This window comes from Lissotriton vulgaris, chromosome 1_1 (genome assembly GCF_964263255.1).
Source record: "Lissotriton vulgaris chromosome 1_1, aLisVul1.2, whole genome shotgun sequence".
In the NCBI taxonomy this organism is placed as follows: Eukaryota; Metazoa; Chordata; class Amphibia; order Caudata; family Salamandridae; genus Lissotriton; species Lissotriton vulgaris.
The window spans coordinates 380,931,428-380,957,670 of NC_141685.1; the positions used below are offsets into that span (position 1 = coordinate 380,931,428).

Below are 26,243 nucleotides of genomic sequence, written 5' to 3' on the forward strand. Positions count from 1 at the left end.
GCTAGGGGGGGCGGTCCGCCCCAGGCAGCACCACTTTTGAGGCGGCTGAGGCTGCCGCCGCGGCCGCATGGGCGGGCGGGCCGGCACTGGAGGAGGCCCGGCCAACGAGGCCCGTGCATGTGAGCTGTGATAGGGCGGCGCGGTGGCCCGTGGCCGGTGGCGCAGGACAGCGCCTGATTTACACATAAAAATCAGATCTCATCATCAGGCACAGTCAGTAGCGCACGCGCACACACCATGATGCATTTAAATGTACAACACCTGTCGGTTAACTTTCACTTCCGATTATTTAGCAGCACAACGTCATCAACAGGGCCCCCACCCCACCTCCCAGCCTCGCTCACAGAGGCCAGGGCCGTCAATCAGGTAGCGTATGCGCGGTGCGCACAGCCGCAACCAATGACGGCCCTGTACCATTTTGGGCCAGCCTTCTCGCCGTCGCGCCAGTGTGACCTGTGACGCGTTGCGCCGCCCTGCGGCTGCGCTCTCACTGCCCCAGCCCCTCCCGTGACCTGTCGTGTCGAGGAGGAGTGCGCTTGGACTGTGGAGAGAGACGACGACGACCACTGACCACCACCATTCTTCTTGCCTGGCCTGGCCGGGGCCCTGCTGCCCTCAACCCTGCCCTGTTCAGCTACAGTACTCTGTGTCACCCTGTGCTGTGGCCTGTGGGCTGTCACTGTGTGGCTGCGGGCGGGCGGCACTCTGCGCGACACGACACACACCAAAAATTGAGGTGAGACTAGAGAGAGAGTCGGTCGCAGCGAAGGGGGGGGGGGGGGGGGAGAGCGGGGAGTCGAGTCCAGAGAATGCCTTTGAAGTATATTCCAGAAATACTTTTGTGACAAGTTGTGCCCATCAGCCAGGATCGAAAATTACAGCCGTGATGACAATGGCAATGCATGATATCTTCTTTCTGACTTCACAATTAGAAGCAAGACCGTCGATGGACGAGTTTGAGGATAATACGGTGCTTAGATAAGGTCAGGCTTGCATTCCCAAGAACAGCTCTGCCAACACAGCAGTGTACTTGGCAAACATAAATAAGATCTTTGTGAGGCATCGCCAAACACTCAACTGTGAAATCACCATGCTTGAAATCAACAACTTCTTACCCCAAGACTCTGCATTTACATGACGTTTAACTTTGGCATTTGCAAAACACATAGCTGCCATAACATGGGAGTCCTAATACTAGGGACTGTACTGAAAGATATACATTAACTGGGGCATCTTTTTAGAACAGCCAGGTTTGTAATTGTTTCTTGAAAACAGCTTCGGATAAGTGTAGGCAGTGATGGTTCCAGAGTTCTGGGGCCAGATATTCGAAGGAGCGTCCCCATTTGTCTGAGCTGCTCCACGCTCAAGGCGACGCCAGGTGAAGAATTCTTATTCTCTGTGTAATACAACACATATTGCATTACAAATGCTATAGGTGTCACATTTGCAAAAGTTATAACTATTGGCATTGTCATACACAATGCCAATAACTCAAACTTTAATGCTGCGAGACCTATTGCATTGTAAATGCTTGTTTTTCATTGTAAATGAAATTAGAATACATGTGAAGAAACCGAGCTAAACTAAACATTGAATCCCAAAATATAAAGAAAGCAAATAAACAAATAACATTGTATCAACACCTTCAAACACAAGGGGTAAAATTATAAAACAAAACCTCTGACCTGCTAATTGCTATCACTGTTTCCCTAGCACCTTTGTTCCGTTTAAGCACACTCCACAGAATGGGCAGACCCTACCACCCAGCAGCCTAATAGAAGCCAAAAAGGAGGTAGGAAATGAAATTTATAGAAACCAACAACCTGACCTATATCCTTCCAATCTGGAAAAATGTAGGCGACAATAAGTCTCACTTGATCATTCTAATAGGTTATCAATTTTGTCTGATCCACTTAAAAGAAAGAATGGCACCTGCTCCCAGTTTCGCAAAGTTAAAAAACTAAGCACCTCTTGAAATTAGCAAAGTTTCTCAAACTTGCAAAACTTTAACAGCGTGAAAAAATTCTTGCAAACTGTAGTTGCTGGGTAATTATTTCTTAAATTTATATTTTTTGTGAGAGTTGTACTTCCGCAAAAACGTCTTCCCTAAGATTTTTTTTCAGAATTTTATTTTAAAATATCACAAACTTAGTGAATTTGACATACTTGCGAAATAAAAAAAAACATTACAGGATTTCAGCATAAAACTTCTGGAACCTGGCATATTTCATATATATAAAAGAATAAAGATGTATGTTCCAGTCCATTTAAGGAGATGTTACATGAAAGCCAACGACCCCACTCAAATACAGTTAAGCAATTTCACATCAGATTGTGTGCACCCTAAACGCCAACTGTACACTTTCCATGTATCTAATGACTATCTACGAATATTGAACCGATTTACTAAATAAAGAACATGCTATTTGTCCTTATTTCATGAGTACACAAATGGGCTATTGTTTTGTGTTTAGTTCTAGTGAAACTTCAGCAAAATCAGCACTTTATTTATAAGTTAAATTAGTAGATACAATTTGAATTATAACAACAACATTAGTATAATATCAAAATACCTTTATGTTATATGAATTCCGTCAGGCGACCACGTCAGATGGCCTTTCACCATTAAGTTTCCAATAGTAACAAAATGTACTCACATAAATCACACTTAAGCTTAGCAAGTAAGATAGATCCATAAGTCAGTGCACCTGCTGTAGCAATGTGTTTAACATTTCATTCACAGGATGCAGTACACATGAATCTGACTCGACTCGTCATCACTTACAAATCAATTCAGTTCCTAGCAGTGGGAGAGAGAATACTGATCCCTGTTGTGAACACTAGGGAAGGGGCCAATGTCTGCAGTGTGAAGCCTGGCTGGTAGCACTTCCACAATTTGATTGCTGACCTTTTTCAACGGGAATGCTTTGCTAATCATACTAGCATATTCTAGAATCATAATGTCTAATTACAGTAACAAGGCATATCGAAACGCTGACAGCGGAATGCTAATATTGGAGTTAGCCGTGTGTAACACGGAGGGTCGGAGGGTGGACACATGGACCCCAAAGGAAGAATGGTGGGTCGTTGAACAACCTTCCCCTCCGGGCGACTGGTCTTCCTGGCCACTCCTGGACGAAACGGGCAACAACGAGGAAGGCGCCTTTTACTGGACGTACACGGAGAAGGACACGCCCACCCATGACGTCGGGTTGGCACTATTGGAGAAAAGCCCGGAAGAGAAGGAGGCGGCGTGTGACGACACCTCGGAGGACGGAAAAGGAGTGCGGTGGAGAGTACAGAGAAACGAGAGCAGAGAACGGAGCCTGAACGAGAAGCCGGAAGGCGAGCCAGGAGGCCAACGTCCCCACGAATCCCCGTGCCACACTCCAGAGGGAGGAGTATGGCTGAAGCAGGTACAGGAGCGCATTTCAGGCTGGGTTGGGAGGCGGGTAGTCTCTCCTCCCTAAGGCTGCTGTGGCTGGCATCAACCATTGTATATTTGTTCATAGTGTAAATATCCCTTCCCGTTTCTATCCTCGTCAACCCCCTACCTCCCCGACACTCTACCCTCACCACGTACCTCTTAGCACCTAGACGGTGTGTACAAAGGCTTCACTTCCTGGTTTCCCCCGGGAACCCCCCCCTGTACGAGACAGAGTCCCGACGGCCTCCTATTTCTCTCTTTTCCCTTTGCCACTCCCCTGAGGGGAATCACCGGGAACCAGGCACATTGGAGTCCAAAGAAGAAGAAGGAAAGTTCATCTCTGTGGATCCAGCAGAGTTTGCGAAGAAAAGACTGTCTGCTCGCACAAGAAAGACTCCGTCAAAAATAAAACCTTACCCGAAACTAAAGAGTGTCAGGCCCCTCAATCCACCCACGCTACAACTGGTGTCATAAGTGGGATCCGCCACTTCCCGTCAGCCACCTCTGATGGAACAAGTAATTGATCACCTTATCAAAGGTCAAGAAAAACTAAAGTGGGCCATAGAAAGGCAAATAACTACAGCAGAAGCTGATCGAGAACTCTAAGAATGCGATCAGTGCCCAAATCGAGGGGCTACAAAAGGCCGTGCAAACCCCTGGCTCTGGTTCCTCAATTGAAAGGAGAACATCCATGCCCCACCCAGCAGGGGTATCATTACAAAAGTATGTACAGGGAGAGGATCCGGATGCATTCCTAACTAACTTTGAGAGGGCCGCTCGCGCCTGTGGATGGCCTGAGGAAAAACTGCCCTTCTTCTTGGTGCCATTGTTGACAGGGGAGGCACAAGCAGCCTATCAGGTTGCTAATCATGCAGGGAATACCCCTTATCCGACCATAAAAGAAGTTATTCTAGATCACCTGGGGCTAGACGCTGAGGCCTACCGGGTGCGGTTTCGTAAGGAAAAAGGGGTCCCGGGAGAAAACCCTAAGATGCTCTACTTGCGTCTAAAGATGGCTGCAGACAAATGGCTACGACCAGAACAAAGAAATAAAGAAGAAATCATGACTAGCATGTTTCTGGAGCAATTCATGGAGGCCCTTCCATACGGAACCCAAAGATGGCTAAAACAGCACTCAGGACTTACTGCCGCCCAAGCCATTGAAATGGCTGCTAACGACTCGCGGGCTCAACCCCGTAACTTTCTGTGGGAGAACGACAAAACCCCTCAACCAAGCCCGGTATTGAAGCCAGAGAAAAAGAAAACCGGGCCAGACCCATTAAAGACAAAGCCGTTTCGTATGGACATCACTCCTGTTAGAGGACCGCAATGCTTTGAATGCGGTGAGTGGCGACACATCGCTCGTTTGTGTCCCCGAAGAAAACCACAGGAGGAACCTATGGAGGTGGGGTATGTCCCCAAGGCAGTGATGTACACAGCAAAGATGGGGCCCTCCTTCTATGTACGTATACAGGTCAATGGAAAAGAGATCAAGGCATTGTTGACTCAGGGTGTAGACAGTCAGTAATCCAAAGACGGTTCATGTCACCCTCCCAAATACTCCCTAGCACCATAGTAAATATAAGGTGTGTACACAGGGATGTAAAGCCCTACCCACTAGCCCACATCACTATTCATCGGTAGGTAGAAAATCGTGCCGGGTAAGAGTTGGGGTAGTTGAGATGCTTCCGGAAAACCTGATATTAGGGGTAGACAACCCAAATTTCCTGTCCCTCTTCAGATCAGAACTTAGCGAGGGAGGGGGTAATAGCCGCACCAGAAGTTCCCTATTGACAGCTGAACCCTGGATATTGGATAGAAGTTTCAAGGTTGCACAATGTAATGACTCCACACTCCTCAACGCATGGGAAGCAGCCCATGGACCGCAAACTGCCCCTACCCCCACTTATCCTAGGTTCATGATTAAAAACGACCTTCTATACAGAGAGGGAAAACCCAACGACCATTTACAACTAGTAGCTCCAAACATCTTTAGAGAAAAAATCCTTTTTTATGCGCGCACACACACTTAACTGCAAGTCATGCAGGCGCAGAAAAAAACGACAACACATAACCAAACATTTCTACTGGCCAGGGATATATAAGGAAGCTGAGTTGTACTGCAAACAAAGTGAGGTATGTAAAAAAAAAAACATGTATAAACCACCCGCCGTCCCACTACAGCCATTGCCTACCATAGGGAACCCTTTTGAAAGGGTTGGTATGGACCAGATAGGTCCCCTCCCATGTACGTCTAAGGGAAACACCTAAGCCCTAGTCGTGGTGGACTATAGCACACGGTTTCCTGAGGCTTTCGCGCTACGCTCGCCTACAACAAAGAACGTGGCCGAGAAACTCCTAAAGTTGTTTTCCAAAGTGGGGTTCCCGCGTGAGATCTCAACAGATCAGGGGACTCCTTTTGTATCACGCATGATGAAGGAAGTTTGTAAATTGTTAGACTTACACCATATCCGCACTTCAGCGTATCATCCACAGACCGACGATCTCGTCGAAAGGTATAACCGAACCTTAAAAGTCACCCTGAAGAAGATGTTGACAGTCGAGAGCAAAGATTGGGACAAACTACTGCTGTTAGCTTTATATGTGCTGAGGGCACAAGTGCAAAGCAGTCTTGGCTGTTAAGCCTTTGAAATGTTGTACGGCAGACAGCCGCGTTCATTATTGGAAATAACAAAAGATGCCTGGGAGCAGGAAGAAGCGGAGGAACAAAGAACCATACTAGAGTATACTCAGCAGTTGAAATCTAAACTAGGAAAACTAAGAGACTTAGCATACTCCAATCTAGACAAGAGTCAACAGAAACAAAAACGTTTTTATGACAAGGGGAAAAAGTGGAGAAAGTTAGAAAAAGGGGATTGGGCTTTAGTACTTCTCCCCTCTTCTACTCAGAAGTTTAAGAGCGAATGGATGGGACCCTATCACATAGTGGAGGCACTAGGAAACACAACCTATAGACTACAAATGACGCCTACACGACAACATTGCTACCATATAAACATACTAAAGAAATCGATAGGCCCACCCCCTAAGACAACCCACTTTGGCCTACCGGTTTCAACAGACAAATCGTCACTAGACCAATTGCCTATAAACCCCGAGTTGAGTATAAAGGAAAGAGAGGAATTTATAAAAGTCCTGAGACCATTTTCAGAGATATTCTCCGACCTCCCCGGACGCACTCACATAACAGAGCATAGGATTGACACGGATGAGGGAAAAGTCTTAAAACAGAAGGCTTACAGAATCCCGGCCTCGGAGGTAAGACATAAAACGAGAAGTACATGAAATGCTCAGACTAGGAGTGATAAGACCATCCCGGAGCAACTGGTCATCGCCCATCGTGATGGTGCCAAAGCCAGACGGCTCCACTAGATTTTGTATGGATTTTAGAGCCCTTAACGCCATTTCATCATTTGATGGCTATCCCATACCGAGGGTGGATGAATTAATTGAAAGGATAGGAGAAGCACGCTTTATAACTACTTTAGACCTAACAAAAGGTTATTGGCAAGTTCCCCTGAGGGAACAGGATAAATGTAAAACAGCTTTTATCACGGACGAGGGCCTATTTGAGTTTAATGTGCTTCCTTTTGGCCTCCATAGGGCTCCAGCGACCTTCCAACGATTGATGAACGAGGTACTGAAGTCCCGTAAAGAATTCTGTTCGTTGTACCTCGACTATATCGTTGTGTACAGTAAGACATGGGAACAACACTTAGAACACCTTTACAAAATTCTCAAGGCCCTACAGGCTGCTGGGTTACATGTGAACGCAAAGAAGTCCAGAGCAGCCTTCCCTAAAGTAAGATACCTGGGGTTTATGTTGGGCTAGGGTGTTATAGCCCCCCAGGAAGAAAGGGTGAAAGCCATCCAGAGTACTCCTTTTCCCCCGACTACACGGGAACTAAGAGCCTTCCTAGGCCTTATAGGCTATTATAGACGGTTCGTAGACAATTTCGCCGAAGTAGCCAGTCCCCTGACAGACCTCCTAAACAAGCACGTAAAAACCTCACACCTAGAGCACCCCCCTGCCCTTGCAAAACAAGCCTTTCAGCTTCTAAAAAAACGCCATAACGACGAGCCCAGTATTGATACCCCCCAACTTTGAAAAACCATTCATGCTGGCTACTGATGCCTCCAATATAGGTATTGGAGCCGTCTTATCCCAAGAAGGCGATGACTGGATGGAACATCCCATATTGTTCATCAGCCGCAAATTGCACCCTCGACAGTGCAACTATCCCACTGTAGAGAGGGAAGGATTAGCTATCAGATGGGCTATTGAGAAATTAAAATACTACCTAGAAGGACGGTCCTTTGTGTTATACACTGACCACGCCGCCCTGCAATGGAAGCAAAAGAACAAGTCGCAGAACCCCTGCATATTCAGGTGGTTTTTATTTTTACAACCCTTCTCCTTCGTTATCAAACACCGGAAGGGGGTGAGCAATGGCAACGCCGACTTTGTCCCGGACACCTTTTCTCCCCGAACGGTAGAAGCCAGGGGGGAGGAGTGTAACACGGAGGGTCGGAGGGTGGACACATGGACCCCAAAGGAAGAATGGTAGGTCGTTGAACAACCTTCCCCTCCTTCCTCCCAGGGCGACTGGTCTTTCTGGCCACTCCTGGACGAAACGGGCAACAACGAGGAAGGCGCCTTTAACTGGGAGTACACGGAGGGCGAGGACACGCCCACCCATGACGTCGGCTTCGCACGATTGGAGAAAGCCCAGAAGAGAAGGAGGCGGCGTGTGACGACACCTCGGAGAACGGAGCCTGAACGAGAAGCCGGAAGGCGAGCCAGGAGGCCAACTTCCCCACGAATCCCCGTGCCACACTCCCGAGGGAGGAGTGTGGCTGAAGCAGGTACGGGAGCGCATTTCAGGCTGGGTTGGGAGGCAGGTAGTCTCTCCTCCCTAAGGCTTCTGTGGCTGGCATCGACCATTGTATATTTGTTCATAGTGTAAATATCCCTTCCCGTTTCTATCCTCGTCAACCCCCTACCTTCCCCGACACTCTACCCTCACCACGTACCTCTTAGCACCTAGACGGTGTGTACAAAGTCACGAGCAGCGGTGTCCTTCACTTCCTGGTTTTCCCCGGGGACCCCCCTGTATGAGACCTAGAGTCCTGACGGCCTCCTCTTTCTCTCTTTTCCCTTTGCCACTCCCCTGAGGGGAATCACCGGGAACCAGGCACATTGGAGTCCGAGGAAGAAGAAGGAAAGTCCATCTCTGTGGATCCAGCAGAGTTTAAGAAGAAAAGACTGCACAAGAAAGACTCTGTCAAAAATAAAACCTTACCTGAAACTAAAGAGTGTCAGGCCCCTCAATCCACCCACGCTACACAGTGCAAAAAGGGTTTCATTCCGCGCAAACTTCATTAAGATTTGTTCATTCAAAACAAATGGACAAGGACGAACCTACCGTTTGAAGCCAGATGCAAGAAGAGCGCTTTGAAAGGAAGTTGTTAGCGGCGCAGGTTGTCTATCAACACCTTTCAATTGCGGGACGCACGCAGTGCCCGCGCTCCAGCCGCGCAGTGAAGAACAGAGGCGCACAAGGACGGTCTATGGGGCGAGCGCACTTCCGAGGCTGAGCCATCAAATGATAATCAAGCCGGGAAGGGCAGTGCATCCCATATTTGCATTGATTATTTTTAATTAAAAACAATGCATTTAAATGTATCCGACGCAGCATCAAAAGAAATGAAAGAAAAGCTTAGAGCTCGCCAAGTACAGCTGGATGCAGCCAGGCAGAGCTGTGCCTCGGAAGAGCTGCAGCTCCCTCTTCATGCCACTAATGTAAGACGAGAAATACTACAGAGAGAGAATAAGTTAATAACACAAATCTTACAGGAAATTTATTCAGCGCAATGCGATGAGAGCGCCCGGCATTACAACAAAAATACAACACAAATGTATTCTGCTCTTTTCATCTAAATTGTAATGAGGCTGATACATGATGAATAGAACTATAATTTTTAAATAAGAGAAAATGTACGGCAGCAGTTTTTGATTCCTCGCATATTTAGATTCAAATATGTTTGGGGCAGTCCTGTTGCATTTGAGTGCATAGTTAGCTATTGGAATGAAAAACGAGGCCATAACTCATTTCCATGGCAGCGTCGAGGTTTGCCTTGCTGCGTGTTCTGTAGAAAATGGTATCGCCCTTTCACGACTAGAAGCAAGATTCGTATCCCCTAGCTGCCTTTCGATCAATGCAGAGATCTAAACAAGCCCGTCAGAGGTCCGTGAACTCTGCTGCTTCCGTCTTTTGGCTCTGCAATACCGGCGCGGTCTGCGGCTCGCGCACTTGCTGGCGAAGGTGAAAGCGTGCTCGTCATCCCAGAGGAAACGTAAAAGTCACGTGAACTGTTCACGAGGCGCGCGTCGTAATCTGATTCTGACACTACGGTAGAAGCTCAGGCGCGCGACCTCTCCCATTGACAATGATGCGCGCGTGGCCATTTCTTGTCTCCACTCGCTGTCGGCTGAGCCGACGACTATAGTTCTCACAGCGAGAACGCGCTTCGCTCTTTCGCCAGCGAGACCTAAAAAGGGGTCCACAATGCGGTACTGAGACAAACCTTTATATATCCTAGTCTAGAGAAGCAACCAGACTTCACTATTCATCTCTTCATTCCACTACATTCCACCACCAGGTTTTTCTCAAAGGCACCAATTTAAGTCAATAAAAACCGTTAGATGTTCTTGAGGATTTCTAAAGATTAAATGTTTCACTAAAGATAGTTGAGTTTGGGTCACCTCTGATTTATGGTGCTCTTCCCAGGTTGATTGGTTTGGGTGAGTAACGGATGTTAATGAGGGGCTTGTATCACAAGACATTCCATCTTTCTGTTTCCTCTACCATCTTGATCTGCTTTTCAACCTCTAACCGGAGTGTCCTTGTGAGAAAGTGCCTCTTTTGACAAGGTTATCCCCCACTCTTTGCCTGGAAGATTATGTGATTTCCATTGTTGTGCACAGGGTCCCTGCCAACCACGTCACCTCAGCCGGTGCTTCTTCCCTCAAACTGTTCCACAATTAGCAACTTCAGCCCCCTGTAAGTCCTTGGTAAATGGAACCCTTGGTACCTGGGGCATGGGAACTGAAGATGGCCCGCTAGGAGCCCCTCACCAAGGCCACGCCACTTCAGCTTGCATGACTTGGTGGAGTGGTAAACGACAAAGTGGACATGTCACACTGTCTGTGTGCCATGCCAACAAGCACAGCCTAAAGTATAGGCAAGTCACCCCACTAGCAGGCCTTACAGCTCTATGGCAGAGTGTACTATATCACAGGTGAGGGCATATCTGCATGAGCAAATATGCCCCAACAATATTTAATTCTATTCTTAGATATTGTAAGTGCCAGGGTACTTAGAGCGTACATGGGCTGGAAACTTAGGAAGAAAATGTGGTGTGCCTCCATTTCTCGTGCCCATACTCCCTGCATCTACCGAAACAGAAGTTGGTGACGCTCCTTCTCCCACATGGCAGCAAAGACCTGGACCAGCCCCGCCACGCACCTCCGGATCATAACCTCACTGCTTGAATTCCAAATGGCCCTGCAGAACTGGCTGTTCAAATAAGCCCCATGGGCCTGCAACCACGGATACCCTATTAAGAGATTGGCTGCGCCTTATACATCCTGATTGATTGGTGAAAGTTCTGGCAGTGGTAAATGTATGCTGGTACTTGGGTGTGTAGAGCCTTGTGTGAGTGGGTCAGCAGCTTGAATTGGCATCTTTTCTTTATGGGAAGCCAGTGGAGTTGCCCGAGGTGGGATGTGAGGTGTGTTCCAACCTATACGGACATAAATTAATGCATACCTATAGGGGTTTTAAGCTGAGACCCTTTAACTAATGTTTAATCACATTGTAATTTATCTTTCGCCTCAGTCCACATGACAGAGTGGGAAGGGTTTGGCCTCCTTCACTTCTTGTCTTTTTCGCTATTGTCATTCACGTTGGCTCAGTCCACAGGACAGACATTTGATGTGTTATGTGCTAGACAGTGTGTGTGACAGCATTCTGCCTCATTATGGTGAGCCACATCATGATGGGCAATTGTAAAGAGGAAAAAATTCCCAGATTGGGAGAATATTTCTTACTGCTGAGCTGCTCATAAGAGTGACACGGTCTCCCTTCTGCTGATTCACAAGTCTTGGTGCTTTGGAATCAGAAGATGCTGATGTATTTTATTCTCCAATAGTGGTGAACAGAGGAGTAATACCACGACGTGAAAAGAGGCCACAGTGTAAAGTTTTACCAACTTACTAATAAGAATAGCAAACTATGCAACAGGTATTTTCATACACTTTTTCAAGGTCTTAGGACTGCACAAACATGAAAACAAATGCACAGTACATAATGTGATTTTTAGGTCTTGCCAACAGACAGCATTATGCTGTCCGTTGTTAAAGACCAACTGTGGGTAATACCAATAATTAGAGTGAGCTTTGGGTCAGGCCTTTGCTTACCACAGGTGGGCGTCTGGTGTTTGTCACCTCTCCCCCACTGCCTAGAGAGTAGCTTCTTCATGTTTTGTTGCTCGACTTCTTCTCTAAAATCTCTTTTTTGGAGGGACTGGCAACTGCGTTTTATTAAAGAGCAGCTCCTTTCTCTTTAATTTGCTTTACAGCATTTTCTTTTAATTTAGACCAGTAAATTAAAAGATACAAAAGAAAAAAAGAAATAGTGCCACATCATGAGGCTTATGTGGGCATAGTGAAGTATTTTTTTGTTTGTTTTGTTTTTACCTATATTGTTCTACATCAGCAAACACATTTTGAAAAATGTTGCCAATGCAGAAAATCACTAGTACAAAAGCATTGGCAAAACTAAAAGTTTGAGTAGGGCCACTGAAAGGCAAGGCCTATTGACTCTGTCAAAGCTTGTTCAAAGGGACAAGTGAAAGGAAAAATGTTTGTTAGTTTCTACGCTACAGTTCTCTTACCAGTATTTAACAGACAGTCTGACCAGCGTTGTATTACGAACTAATGGTATGCAAATGCTCATATGCCAATGTAGAATGTTGGTATAAATGGAAAAAAAGACGTTTTGGAAAAGTTACATTAATACTTTACATAATCTCTTGGTAATTTTATTATTTTGCATTTTGCCCTGGACCTCCATGTTTCCCTTGGGATAACATTAAAATGAGCTACCACAGATTATGTCAAATTACAAAAAATATTAAACGCTCTGCTAAGTATGCCTAAATCAGTTTAAGAAATATCAAACCGTTCAAAAGAAAGCAGCTGTAAATTCTGCGGACAGAACTTTAATAAATTTCCACTACCGAAAAGTTCCCCGTTTGCACTTAGCAGAAATTCTGGGTGCAGAATATTATGAGCCTGTGCAAGACCTTGCATATGGTTTTTTCAAACTAGCTTCCAACTTAAGACATCCTAATTAGTCTTTCAATGATTAGGAATTGATTTGATCAGAAACTTTTTTTTGTACATTTACATTGTGCACTCTGTATTACAGGTGAAACTTTGCCCTTTTGGATCTACTCTCCTCATAATGGTGGATGACTATCTCACCATCCCTAACTGCAGAGCCGAGACTAAAAAAAACTTGACTTTTGCGTCCCCTTCTAGGTTTTGGGCATTATTCAGCACATATAGGACAGTTTATCAAATTTTTGTTGGACAGCTAACAGAGCCACCAAATTATAATTTTCTGAATCCAAGATGGGATTGTTCACAGACTTCATTTGTGCTGAAAATATGGATCTGCTAACATGAGAACTGTTTCAATAAATTTCACTCGTGAGCTTGACATGTCAATATCTGCCTGGATACAGTGTAATTTTGGATGGTGACTGTGTTCATGCACAGAGCAAACATAAAAAGTATTGCCTTTGACACACTGTTGTTTAACACTATATAATCAGAGCTTTTGAGAGTGTGGGATCATCATAGTGAGTCATCAACTTATCACTCCCATCCTCTATAGCATTAAAAGCAGACGTATATATGGCTGAGTACACAACCAGCCAAAGAAGTGATTTGAGGTAAAGAGTATGCAAACGTTGCAGATGTAGAACTTTAGACAAAGAGATTGTAAAGCGGAAATGTTCCATGGGAGGGAAAAAGACAGATTGACAAACTGGGAAAACAATAAGGAGTAGGCAAATGAAAAAAGACAAGTAAAGCCAACCAATGGTATGCAATGGGTGAGCTACAAGCTCCTCCATGTTCCTGGTGAGCCACAGTCTGCCTTGTAACAGACAGGGCATGCACGGTCTAGTAGGCTCGACCTAAAAGTCAGCAGTGAAATCCATGGGATGGGATGAATATCAGTAATACCACCTTTGTGCTCCGAGAAGCTCTGGAGAAATGGCCTTGAAACTACTGCAACACCTCTGAAATAATTATGGATAGGCACTGACGTACTTTCTCTAACATGACTGTATTGAAATAAATTGTGGTGCCTAAATAGTAAACCGGCATTTTAAACCAATTTCTAGGATGGAGGCTACATTGTCAAGGCTGCCCATATCCGTTTACAGTACACTCAATATATTTCCTGCAGCTTTGAAAATCATGAAAACAGCCCACTCCTGAGACTTGGCTGATGACAGCTGATTAGCCAGAAACCGGTCCCAGGATGCTTGCTTCCGGTCCAGGGATGACATGGCTTGGCAGTTCGGGCTGGATTTTTCCCATGAGGCACGGGGTCAGACTGATTTGCATATGGCCATGTCTGAACTGGGGTGGCGGAGTGAGCTAAAGAATGATGATGGATTAAACCCAGATCAGTTGACTGGGGGTGAGTGCTTGCAATTTTCAACACTCTGTCAATCATCCCTTTGGTTTTGCCTCACTCCAGAGACAGCGCACCACAGAATCCGGACAAGAATCCCAACAATGAAATTTCAAACACTGCTGGCTGCAGTTCGGTAGTAGCAAATAATGTTTTGAAACATGGTCCCAAATAGTGAGGGACTGATGCTGCTGAGCTCAAAGAAGCAACCAGAACTGTGTGATAAAACGATCCAGTAGAAAATATTGTAATGATTAACAAGCTGTGTTAGTCTACCCTGAATGCTTGGTAAATGGCAGGGAGACCAACAGTGAGGTCCAAAACATCCCACCCACACACAGGATGCTTTCCCCTCCACCCCATGCCCATTCATAGAGGCCAGGTAACAGCCAGACCAATTATATACCAACTAACGCAGCCCAGACAGAGCGAATTACAATCATATTAAGTGCATTTGTGCAGCACATGTTCGCCCCGACAGGTAGCTTCTTGGCGCTGAAATAACAGATGTTTATCGTTTACTAACCAGTGCTAAAAATGACAAGTACTTACTCCAGGGATCAAGGCGTGACAGCCAAAAACGTGGTGGTGTCATGAGGGAGATAGTCGTGAATAGCGGAGTCTGACAGTCAGCTTATGAGTTATTTTAATTTTTTTTAACTACCACAAAGAAATTGGCAACAAGGACAAATGTTGCCGATATAGGTGAATAATTATAATTATTCCCAAAAATGTTACCATGAAACTGGTGTGGAAAAGCACAGCTGTGAGGAACACATTAAACACATGCACTCAAACACAAGAGCTGCAAATTACTCACTGTTCCTCAATTACAACCTTCACAATTATTTCTTATTAAAAAGTGGCACGTATGCCAAGAGCTACATTATTACCGTAATGTTCTTCTTGTGACGTTTCTCCTTTATATGCTTGTGGGCTCCCTGGATGTTTTCAATGTGCACTTGGCAGAGCTTGCATAGATAGTGGCAGTTGGTGTATTCTGGAGAAGGCTGAAAAAAAACACAATTTAACAAACGTGCCAGCAATAGAATGAAAATAACAGACTACAACTGGCCCAACCACTTATCTTTAGCTGGCTGATTTCGGCTCACTCACACACCACTGTCTGGATTTTATTGGTTGGTGTAACAGTATTGTGATATTCATGCTCCACCCCAACAACATTTTTCGATAATACCTATAAAGTTTGAAAGGATGAACTACAAAATAGTGCTCACAGCAAACACTCTGTACATGTGATGTATAGAACTCTGCAAAAACGTGTCCATAAACAACTAAAGATTGTTGGCAGAAAGTATGTTTGAAATGCAGTTCATACATCAACAGACCAGGACAGGTACCGGTTTGCTTGGAAAATTGCAGCAAAGAAGCAATACTGCAGTACAGGCCAGATTTCCTTTTGTGATTTGAGTAGATTTTGAATTTTTAGGAAACTAACACATATCCAGGCAGCAGGCATGGAAAGAAAATCTAGGTAGGCCATATATATTTCTAGTTATATATATTTCAAGTTACACCATTTTGTTTTTTTAAGCGAAAATGTATTGACATTTACAAAACAAAAAAATAAACAAGAGAACAATCCCAACATAACAGATTTAACCCCCTCTCATACCCAACCCATCCCATTTAATCCAGTAAGTGTCAATCTTTAGTTAAATTAGTCGAAAATTATATTGTACAAAGTTTAACATGGATTAGACCGTTCAAATCATAATTCAAATCATTTTATATATCTAGAAGTAGTCAACTATGCACCCCATCTAATGAGCGGCAGTTAATCTTGGTGAGAAGACTGTGCTGGAATATTCCCATCATAAACAGTACACTAGTAGGCCACAGATTCCGTCAACGCTCATACGTTCCTCCCTCAAATTGCTCAGCAACTATATTCCACATACAGCCATACCAATCAAAGATACAGATTGGATTCTTTGTTTCCCACCATAGGGTTCATGATAGCTGGCTTCTCCCGGGCAATTGCACTGAATAGCATTGTTGGTTTTGGTAAAGTATCTAAGGCCAGGTTGCTTTAATCCCAACAGGAGCACGTCAAGTGTGTGCTGGAGGGGGTACCCCAAAATCTCCTTAAGTGCCCCTGCTATCTCCTTCCAGATTTATTGTAAACCTGAGCATTCCCACCAAACATGAATCGATGAGCTCATCCACCAGCATTGTTGACAGCACATGGGGTTAGCAGTTGGAAACTTTCTGCGCACTTTAGTGGGGTCGTAAAGCCATACATAAAGCAACTTTTAGCAAATTTCTTGATTGTGTGTGATTTCTCTACCAATCGCCTTATCCCTCTTATTTTGTAAAATCTATTTAGGAATAGATTTAGTTATTTATAGTATTGCATATATCTTAGAGATGAGGCCCTTCTGAGACGATAAGCTGGCAAGACATTCTCAAACGTTTTTTTTTTCTTGCATGGCAACAAATTTAAATGGCTAAGCTTCCAAATAAATCTACTGACTGCATTTTCTCAAGATGCAAAGATCATTCCTTTAACTGGGTTGGTAAAACCTGGAAATGGTAGAGAACTCTAGTAAGGACATTCATCTTCATTACATTAATTCGACCTATCCAGGATAGGTCTCGGCGTATATCGTTCAGGAGAAAGGGGTAGTTTGCTTTACACAAGTTCTATATGTGCAATGTGGTTCTAACTCCTGGATAATTAACATACTTGTTGCACAAAATGTTTATCTGTTTCAGGGATAACGACCGATTTAGAATCTCTGATTTTGCCTTATTTATTTTATACCCTGCCAGCCATTCAAATTCTGCCAGTTGCTTAAGTAGGCCTTCTAAGGATCAAGAGGGGTCTCCCAATGTAAGGATAACATAATTGGTGAAGAGAGCTAATTTATGAGTTTCTACTCCAAATGGAATTCTCTGTATATCTTCTGATCTCCTGATATGAGAGATCAGTGAGGAATCCACAGGCAGATACTGTATCCACCAGAAAAGACGTTACCAAAGGTGTTGGAAGGTATGATCCTTCTAGCATGGTTATCCCCACTTTTGCCTGGAGTCAGTGTGTTTTGGACTAGTCTGACTGGGATCCTGCTAATCTGGACCCATCACTGTGCTTTCTCCCTAAATTGGACTATGGTAAGTACTATGGTACCTTCCCAATTGGCTACTGGTGTGCCCTTCTAAGACCCTAGTATATGGTTGTGTGGTACCCAGGGCATAGGTACACCAGGGGTCTCCCATGGGCTGCAGCATGTATTTACTCTGCTACCCATGAGAGACTACTCAAACTGTGACCACAAGCCTGCCATTGCAGCCTGTCTGAGCTGGTGCTAGCACCACTCACAACAGATATAAGTTTCCTTATATCAGAGGTCAATTCACTTAAAATCTATACGTCTCCACAAGGTAGGCCTTTCATACCTGAAGGCAGGGTGCTTGGTTATAATTGTGAGGGTGCCCTGCATGAACAGTACACCCCCTACACACCTAGGAGTCAATTCTCATGGCTTTGTAAGTGTGGTAATCCATTTTATACATATACCAGACATCAAGTCAATTACCAGATATCTAACTATGTATTGGAAGCACCGAAACTAGTCATGTTAGGTATCAAACATGTTGGAATCCTAACGCGCCCCCCCCCCCCTCAACACAGATTTCAGTGTTTGATGTAGGATACCATGAACTTGGTATTCCCTGTACCAGCCTTCCAGGGTCTAACAGCAAGCTAATGCTGCTGCCGACCACAGACATGGTTCTGGCCTCCTGCTGCAGAGCCAGGCTCGACTAGGGGAAGGTGGAACAATAGGTTTCCTGTCACAGCACCCTGTGTCTGGGAGGTGGTCACACCACCGTGTGACCACCTCCCAGACAGGACTTAGTGTAATCAGCTGGAGTGGGGGTGCTTGCCAGCAATACCAGATTGCTTTGAAGGGCACATTTGGTGCCCTCCTTGCATACTCCAGTTGGAACCAGTTCTGGGAGTCCACTGTGGGGTGAAATTGGACAAAGGACATGGGAGGATCCTTTCCTCTGGGAGGGACACCTGAATCGTCCCAACCCTTTCCTCAGGGTACTTAAGGGCTTACATGTGGGTGGCTCTTCAAATTGGTCATAGGACAAGATTCAGATCCAAAACCACTTCATTTTCAACCATCTGGGCAATTTGGACTATGTTGGACTTAGCTTTGGGAGCCGAGATAGCATCTGGAATGCTCCTGCTGCTACTAGTCCCATCGTCCTGCCAGTCTTTTGCGTCATCCGTGCCTGTGCTCCATACAGGTTCTTCTCCAGGCCTGTGGACATTCAAGACACCCAAAAGAATCTCCCTTGGACTGAAGGAGTCACTCCCCTGCATCTGCAGGCACCGCAACTAAGCTGACCGGTCTGCTGCTCCTGACATACAATGGACTACAAAAGGTTCAGCAACTCAGGTGGTAGTTCTGAAACTCCCTCAAGGCATGCACGGTCTTCTTACGAGTTTAAGGCCAGTATCCCTCGTCGGAACCACTGGAACAGCACCCCTGTGCCCTGCACCGCCTGGTCGCTGCCAAAGCTTGATGACTCTTGTCCAGAGATCTTCAGGGACCCAGAAGCTCCAGCCTCAAGCATCTCTTGCTACCAAGATCTTCATCCTCACCGCATCCTCTGCACCGTGGGCCTGCATCATAGGTGAGCTGCTAGAAGTCCTCTTGCGACTCCTGTGCCTTCGGTCTGTGGGTCCTGTTGAGGGTTTCTTTGGCTATAGTGGGATCCCCGCTTGCTCGAGGCCTGCTCTGCCTCTACGGCACTTGGTATGTCTACTGAACCTTGTTGGTTCCGACACTGCACCTCCTTCGCTTTCATCTCCTGCTGCTGCCAAGGCTTGTTGGTGCTCCTGCCGGACACCGACCCCCTGGCTCTCCACGTTAGACGTGGGACAGCTGGTGAACGGCTCCTAGTCTTCCACAGCGTCGCCTGGTCCTCACAGTTGTAGCGACAAAGGCACAGTCAACTCTCCTGCATCTTCGTTTATCAGTGGTCATTTGTCTTCCGTTCCTCCTGGTCACTACTGAGTGGCATAGACACTGTACCCTGCTTGCAGGTACTCCTCTTCGAGAATCGAGCATTGGATTCCACCGGACTCTTTCACCTTATTTGCCAGAAGCATCTTCACTGAAGTCCTCCATTGGGGTCTACAGCGGAGTCGGACGTCAATTCACACCTATGCACCCGGCTTCCATGGTGTAGGTATCCAGGGGTATCCACGGGTGGAGTGCTCTCCAACCTTCGACAGGGTTTCTTCAGCGTCTTCAGGGAATGGTCCTTCTTGAAAACTGCAACAGCGACTTCTCCACTGACTTGTATTGAGCATGCAGGCGTATTTCCACTGTGCACATGGCCTCCGTAGGGTTCCTGGCTACTCCTTGGGTCCCCAGCTCTTCTAAGTCTTCTGGGTCCAGTCTCGACTTCAGTCGCAGTTCACATTCCACTTTATTAGTACATGGTTTGGTCTCCCCCTGGAGACCACTGAGTATTTATGCTACATACCTGTTCTATTATTGAAGTATTGTGTGCATTGTGATTATATCTCCGGGTAGGAGATATTGAAACGTGTTAGTGAGTGTTTATACTAAATACATATTTCATAACTACACTGTGTGGTTATTTTTCCGCTTAACGTACACTATATGATTAGTACTGGTAAGACAAGCTGCTTTATACTCGTTCTGGACTAAGCCTGAAAGCTGCTCTCCACATATACCACTTAGACAGCTTTCTATAGTTGTCTAAGACCACTAAAATTACCATAAGGATTGTCTGGATTAGTGCAGGGTGCTTAACTAATAAGTGTGCGGCAGTTACTAAAACAGTCCCCTACAGATGGTAAGTAACTTGTTCTTCTGATGGATGCATCTGCCTGTGTATTCCTCACCTTTTGAATTGAATCCCCAAGAAGTCCCGCTCTCGGAGGAGGGTGCCTACCTGCCTATATAAAAAAATCCTGCAACACAGAACAAGCAAAATGGCTGTCCCTCCTCACTTCCGAATCCAAGCAAAAGTGCTTTGAAAAAGTGTGGAGGGAGGACCAAGGTGCCACTTTGCAGATATCAACCACAGGGAACACCTCTAGCCAAAGCCGAAGACGCCGACTTAGCTCTGGAAGAAAGAGCACAAATACCTTCAGGAGGCTCCCTCTCGGCCATGGCATAGCAGATCTTGATGCACAGGATTATCCACTTGGACAGCGTTCTTTTGCGAGCAACCTTGCCCTTCATCTTGCCCACATATCCTATGAAGAGTTGATCATCCAGCCTGAAGTCCTTGTTTGTGTACAGGTAGAAGTTCACAACCCTCTTGGGGTCCATGCGATTTAGTCTCTTCTCCTCCTTAGACGGAAGAGGGTAGAAAGTAGGTAAGGTGATGGACTGCCCCTAGTGCAATGGAGTGACCACCTTAGGCAAGAAAGCAGCTCTGGTCCTAAGAACCATCTTAACAGTATGTCATGATGTAAAAGGAGGCTTGGGACTAAGAGCCTGCAATTCACTTACTCTCCTACACAATGTGATTGCCATTAAAAATTTAGTTTTAAATGTGAGAAACCTTAAAGGGCAACTATGCAAAGATTCAAAGGGTGAACCCATCAAAATTGTGAGACCCAAATTCAAATCCCACTGAGGCATAATAGAAGGAGTGGGAGGAAACCTATTGGTGAGACCCTCAATGAACTTCTTAACTATAGGAGATTTAAACAAAGCTAATTGATCTGGCAAAAAAAAGAAAAGTCAACAAGGCAGTTAAGTAAACTTTATCAGTTGCCGCTGCACAATCCTGTTTGCCAGGGAAAGAGAAAAACTCAGAACAAATTAATAGGCGTTCAAGGGATCAAATGATTACTCGCCATGCCATTTCACAAATTTAGCCCACCTACCAGCATAAACAGAGTTGGTGGTGTATCTTCTGGCCGATAAAATAACGTCCACCACATCTGGTGGGGGAGAGAAAGAACTCCGCTTGCCCCATTCAATTTACAGGCATAAAGGTACAGGTTCTGGAGATGGGGGTGTAGAACCTTTCCCTGCGATTGCAAGAGGTCTGCCCTGAGGTGGAGACGGAGCGGAGGTTGCAATGAGAGGTAAACTAGGTCCATGTACCACACCCTTCTTGGCCAATACGGGGCAATCAATATGACCTGGGGCCAGGTGTTGGCGAATCTTCCTCAGAACTAGAGGAATCAAGGGTATGGGGGAAATGCGTAAAGAGGCTGTGAGCTACAATCTAACTAAAACACATCCAACGCTCCCGGCGTCAGAAACTGGATACTGCAGAATGAGTATCAGTGAGCGTTCTTGGGAGTGACAAACAGGTCCAACTGATGAAACCCCCACATCCTAAAAATATTAAGCACCACATCCGAATGGAGTCGCCACTCGTGATCGGCTGAATATTGCCGACTGAGACTGTCCGCGCTCACATTCAACACTCCAGCCAAATGGTTTGCGATTACGCAAAACTGATTGTGCTGAGCCCAGGACCAGAGTAGCAGAGCCTCTCTGCAGAGAAGTTTCTAACCTACCCCTCCCCGTTTGTTGATGCACCACATCGCTGTAGTGTTGGCTGTTAAGACCTGAACTGGCTGACAGTAAAGGGAAGGAAGGAAGGCCTTGCAAGCCAAATGTAATGCCCGCAATTCCAAAAGATTGATTTGAAACAATCTTTTCTCTGGCGACCAAAGATCTTTGACATCCAGATCCCCCAGATGAGCTCCCCACCCTAGAGTAGAGGCCTCCGTTATCACTGTGGCCACCAGAGGAGGTTGAAACGGCTTCCCTTGAGACAGGTTGCCTGGAACACTTCACCATTGCAGTGACTCTGGAAATTTTGACCAATTCCTCAAATCTCCGTTGTGTTGAAATAGGTCTGGGCGAAGGTTTACTCCGCAAAGTGCTAGAAGCACTCAGCTGTGCTCCACGGAGTTCCGCCGGAGTTAGTTACGTTGCACTGCTCGCACTGATTTTCAGCACCGGGAGCTATTGCGCGCTTTAGATATCAGCAGAAACAGCACTACACGTTGCGACAGAGGACGCTGCTGCTTCCTGTCGCTCGAGTAGAATGTCTACTCGAGCGGCAGTTTCCTCAACGAGATTGCAAGATTTCTCAACGCGAGCAGTCGCGACCTGCCGCAACCACCTGTGATGAGAAATCTCGCCGGGAGGAGGAGGAGGTCCAGCGCGTGCTTTTTTTCTCGTGATCGCCAACTTACTGATGGGGAACCATTTGAGAGAAAAAACTCCGCTCGACTTTGTGGAGACCCCATTGAAATTCAAAGATGCTTCTGATGTGAATCAGAATGGTAATGTGAAATTACACATCCTGTAAATCGATTGACACCATCTAGTCTTCCTTCTCCAGATCGAGAAGAACCTGTGCAACCTTGTTTGAGGTAAAAATTTAAAATCCGGAGGTCGAGACAACCATTCTTTTTGGGAATCAGGAAGTACCGGGAGCACCCCTTTCCTACTCTGGAACTATCTCAACCTTTTACCAATCAGGTACCCCGGGACTGTGTTCCTTACCTAAAAACAATACTAAAGCCTAAACCCAATTGGCATCTCTGGCCACATGTCAGCCACTAGTAAATGGTACCCGAGGTACCCAGGACAGTGTGACCAGAGAAGACCCCTAAGGGCTGCAGCACTTATTGTGCCACCCTTAGGGGCCCTATACCTTGACACCCACACACTGCCTTTGCAGGCTGAGTGTCTAGGTGCTGAACTAAGAAAAGAACATCGAAAGGGTTTGGCTAAAGCGCAGTAAGGCTGCACCACTTTAAGTGTAAACAAAACAAGATGCCAATACTGCCGAATGAGTACGTCTATTTTCTATATTCGACGATATTAAACTGTTGATATATACCAAAGACAAACAAATGTCAGATTGAATCAGTTTATTATTTTTTATTTTTCGGAAGGTGTATTTTTGTTGTATTATGATAAAATTGTGAATATTTAATTACAAACAGGGAGAGGAACTGGAAAGAAATATTTTCTACACAGAGTAAAAGGACACACAAAAGATGTGGGTGTAACAAGTGAATGATATCAAAACATCAAAGCTCAAAACATACAGACTCTTCACTCATTTACTCCTCAGTGAGCACGACATTCAGCCAACAATCATACTGAAAACCTTACACACTGTGTCAGACTCGCAAGTGGAATGAGAATTTAGAAAAAGAAAAAGAAAAGAAAAGAAGGACAAGAGCCTTTTTTAATACCCTCACCTAGAGTCAGAGAGTCTATTATTAATTTTAAGGGTGGGGTATTAATGCAGTTCTTTTAACGAAATTTTGACATTATGTTTCAATACAGGCCATCAACAATTTTTACAGTCAACAGAAAGTTACGAGTAATATACTCGTGTGATTAGCCTGGACAACAAGAAAGGGTCGACGCGTTTCGATGCCCCTCAATGCCGGGGAATCTCCTCAGGACCTTGAAGGATTGAATCCTGCAGAAGAAATGACAACAATTCTTACTATCACAAACCTCCTTAAGACAACCTTCAACTTCAGAATGAACCAGCACTAGTATTTAAAGTTACCTTAACCTCTTCGAGGTGAGAACGGGGGGCATTTAAATCCAACGTTCCATATGTTCTAAATGGCAGGGTCTTACTCAATGCAGCACCAGCAGGCTGTTGAAACCAAGGAAGTTCTATTGTAATTTCGGTTTCCGCACAGACGCACTTAATGTACAGCATACAGTCAAAGGTGCACTTGTTTGTTTAGGTTTTACCTTAACGCCTGGTCTGGGTCACGTAATCTTGACTAAGGGCACTCGTTTTATGGCAGCTGTAACATCGTTCCCGGAATCTGCGTGTACACAAAAAACGGGCAGCCTCATGAAGTTTCCTTTGTTTTCCTCAACATCGTCTCTAATTCGCCGTTAAAAAACAGTTCTACATGAGCTTGTGCTTACCTAAGTTTAACCGGGTCTCCTCTCCTCTACGCGGCATCTTCCTGATCAGCCGTCGCATATCGAGATGAGTCACAGTCAGCTCTTTTCAATGAGACGTAGTCAATGTCCGCGTGGTGCTGGGAGATGTAGTTTTTGGTTCCATGGGTTATACGGGCGGATGTTATCGGTGCAAAAAGAACATGTATTCTACTTATGGAGGTGGTCAAGGGCAATCGATGTCGATGCTGGCACGAACCCGACCAAAGAGGAGGTGACCTGGAGGCCAAACTATCATCACGAGAAGCTACCCTGATTTTAAAATTTAACTCGTCAGTCACAGGACTGAACGAAATGTCTGAATTATACCATCTATAAAGTTGTCAAGAGCGGAATGGTTCTTATTTGCCACACTGAATTGTACAGACAGGCGTCTGTTTCATTCAATCATAGATCCTACCCTCTAGCCTTTAACCCACGAGACACTGCCTTAATCGTGCCGGCATCGACATCGATTGCCCTCGACCACCTCCATAAGTAGAATACATGTTCTTTTTGCACCGATAACATCCGCCCGTATAACCCATGGAACCAAAAACTACATCTCCCAGCACCACGCGGACATTGACTACGTCTCATTGAAAAGAGCTGACTGTGACGCATCTAGATATGCGACGGCTGATCAGGAAGACGCCGCGTAGAGGAGAGGAGACCCGGTAAAACTTAGGTAAGCACAAGCGCATGTAGAACTGTTTTTTAACGGCGAATTAGAGACGATGTTGAGGAAAACAAAGGAAACTTCATGAGGCTGCCCGTTTTTTGTGTACACGCAGATTCCGGGAACGATGTTACAGCTCCCATAAATCGAGTGCCCTTAGTCAAGATTACGTGACCCAGACCAGGCGTTAAGGTAAAACCTAAAGAAACAAGTGCACCTTTGACTGTATGCTGTACATTAAGTGCGTCTTGCGGAAACCGAAATTACAATAAAACTTCCTTGGTTACAACAGCCTGCTGGTGCTGCATTGAGTAAGATCCTGCCATTTAGAACATACGGAACGTTGGATTTAAATACCCCCCGTTCTCACCTCGAAGAGGTTAAGGTAACTTTAAATACTAGTGCTGGTTCATTCTGAAGTTGAAGGTTGTCTTAAGGAGGTTTGTGGTAGTAAGGATTGTTGTCATTTCTTCTGCAGGATTCAATCCTTCAAGGTCCTGAGGAGATTCCCCGGCATTGAGGGGCATCGAAACGCGTCGACCCTTTCTTGTTGTCCAGGCTAATCACACGAGTATATTACTCGTAACTTTCTGTTGACTGTAAAAATTGTTGATGGCCTGTATTGAAACATATTGTCAAAATTTCGTTAAAAGAACTGCATTAATAACCCACCCTTAAAATTAATAATAGACTCTCTGACTCTAGGTGAGGGTATTAAAAAAAGGCTATTGTCCTTTTCTTTTCTTTTTCTTTTTCTAAATTCTCATTCCACTTGCGAGTCTGACACAGTGTGTAAGGTTTTCAGTATGATTGTTGGCTGAATGTCGTGCTCACTGAGGAGTAAATGGGTGAAGAGTCTGTATGTTTTGAGCTTTGATGTTTTGATATCATTCACTTGTTACACCCACATCTTTTGTGTTTCCTTTTACTCTGTGTAGAAAATATTTCTTTCCAGTTCCTCTCCCTGTTTGTAATTAAATATTCAGAATTTTATCATAATACAACAAAAATACACCTTCCGAAAAATAAAAAATAAAAAACTGATTCAATCTGACATTTGTTTGTCCTTGGTATATATCAACAGTTTAATATCGTTGAATATAGAAAATAGGCGTACTCATTCGGCAGTATTGGCATCTTGTTTTGTTTACACAAACTAAGAAAAGAGTCGAAATGGCACACATCCCTGTGTGCCATGCCCACAAACCCACTGCCCTGGCACACATCAGCCACCCCTCTAGCTGTGTGCCCTATGCCAGTGGCGTGGGCACAGGTGCATGAGCCCTGTGCTCCTAAAATACCCAGTGCCATTCCTGGGCACTGCAAGTGCAGTGATGCCATTAAGAGTATATGGTGCTGGGAGG

The 26,243-nt window shown here is 45.3% G+C and overlaps 1 protein-coding gene across 3 annotated transcripts in view; it reads right to left on the minus strand.

Moving 5' to 3' along the window:
- TUT4 (terminal uridylyl transferase 4) overlaps window positions 1-26,243 on the minus strand; it is a 1,145,308-nt gene that overhangs the window by 901,901 nt on the left and 217,164 nt on the right. For all 3 annotated transcript variants that reach the window (XM_086952445.1, XM_086952444.1, XM_086952443.1), the window contains one exon: window positions 15,117-15,233. In XM_086952445.1, coding sequence (XP_086808571.1) covers window positions 15,117-15,233 — 117 coding nt within the window. The remainder of the gene's footprint in view (window positions 1-15,116; window positions 15,234-26,243) is intronic.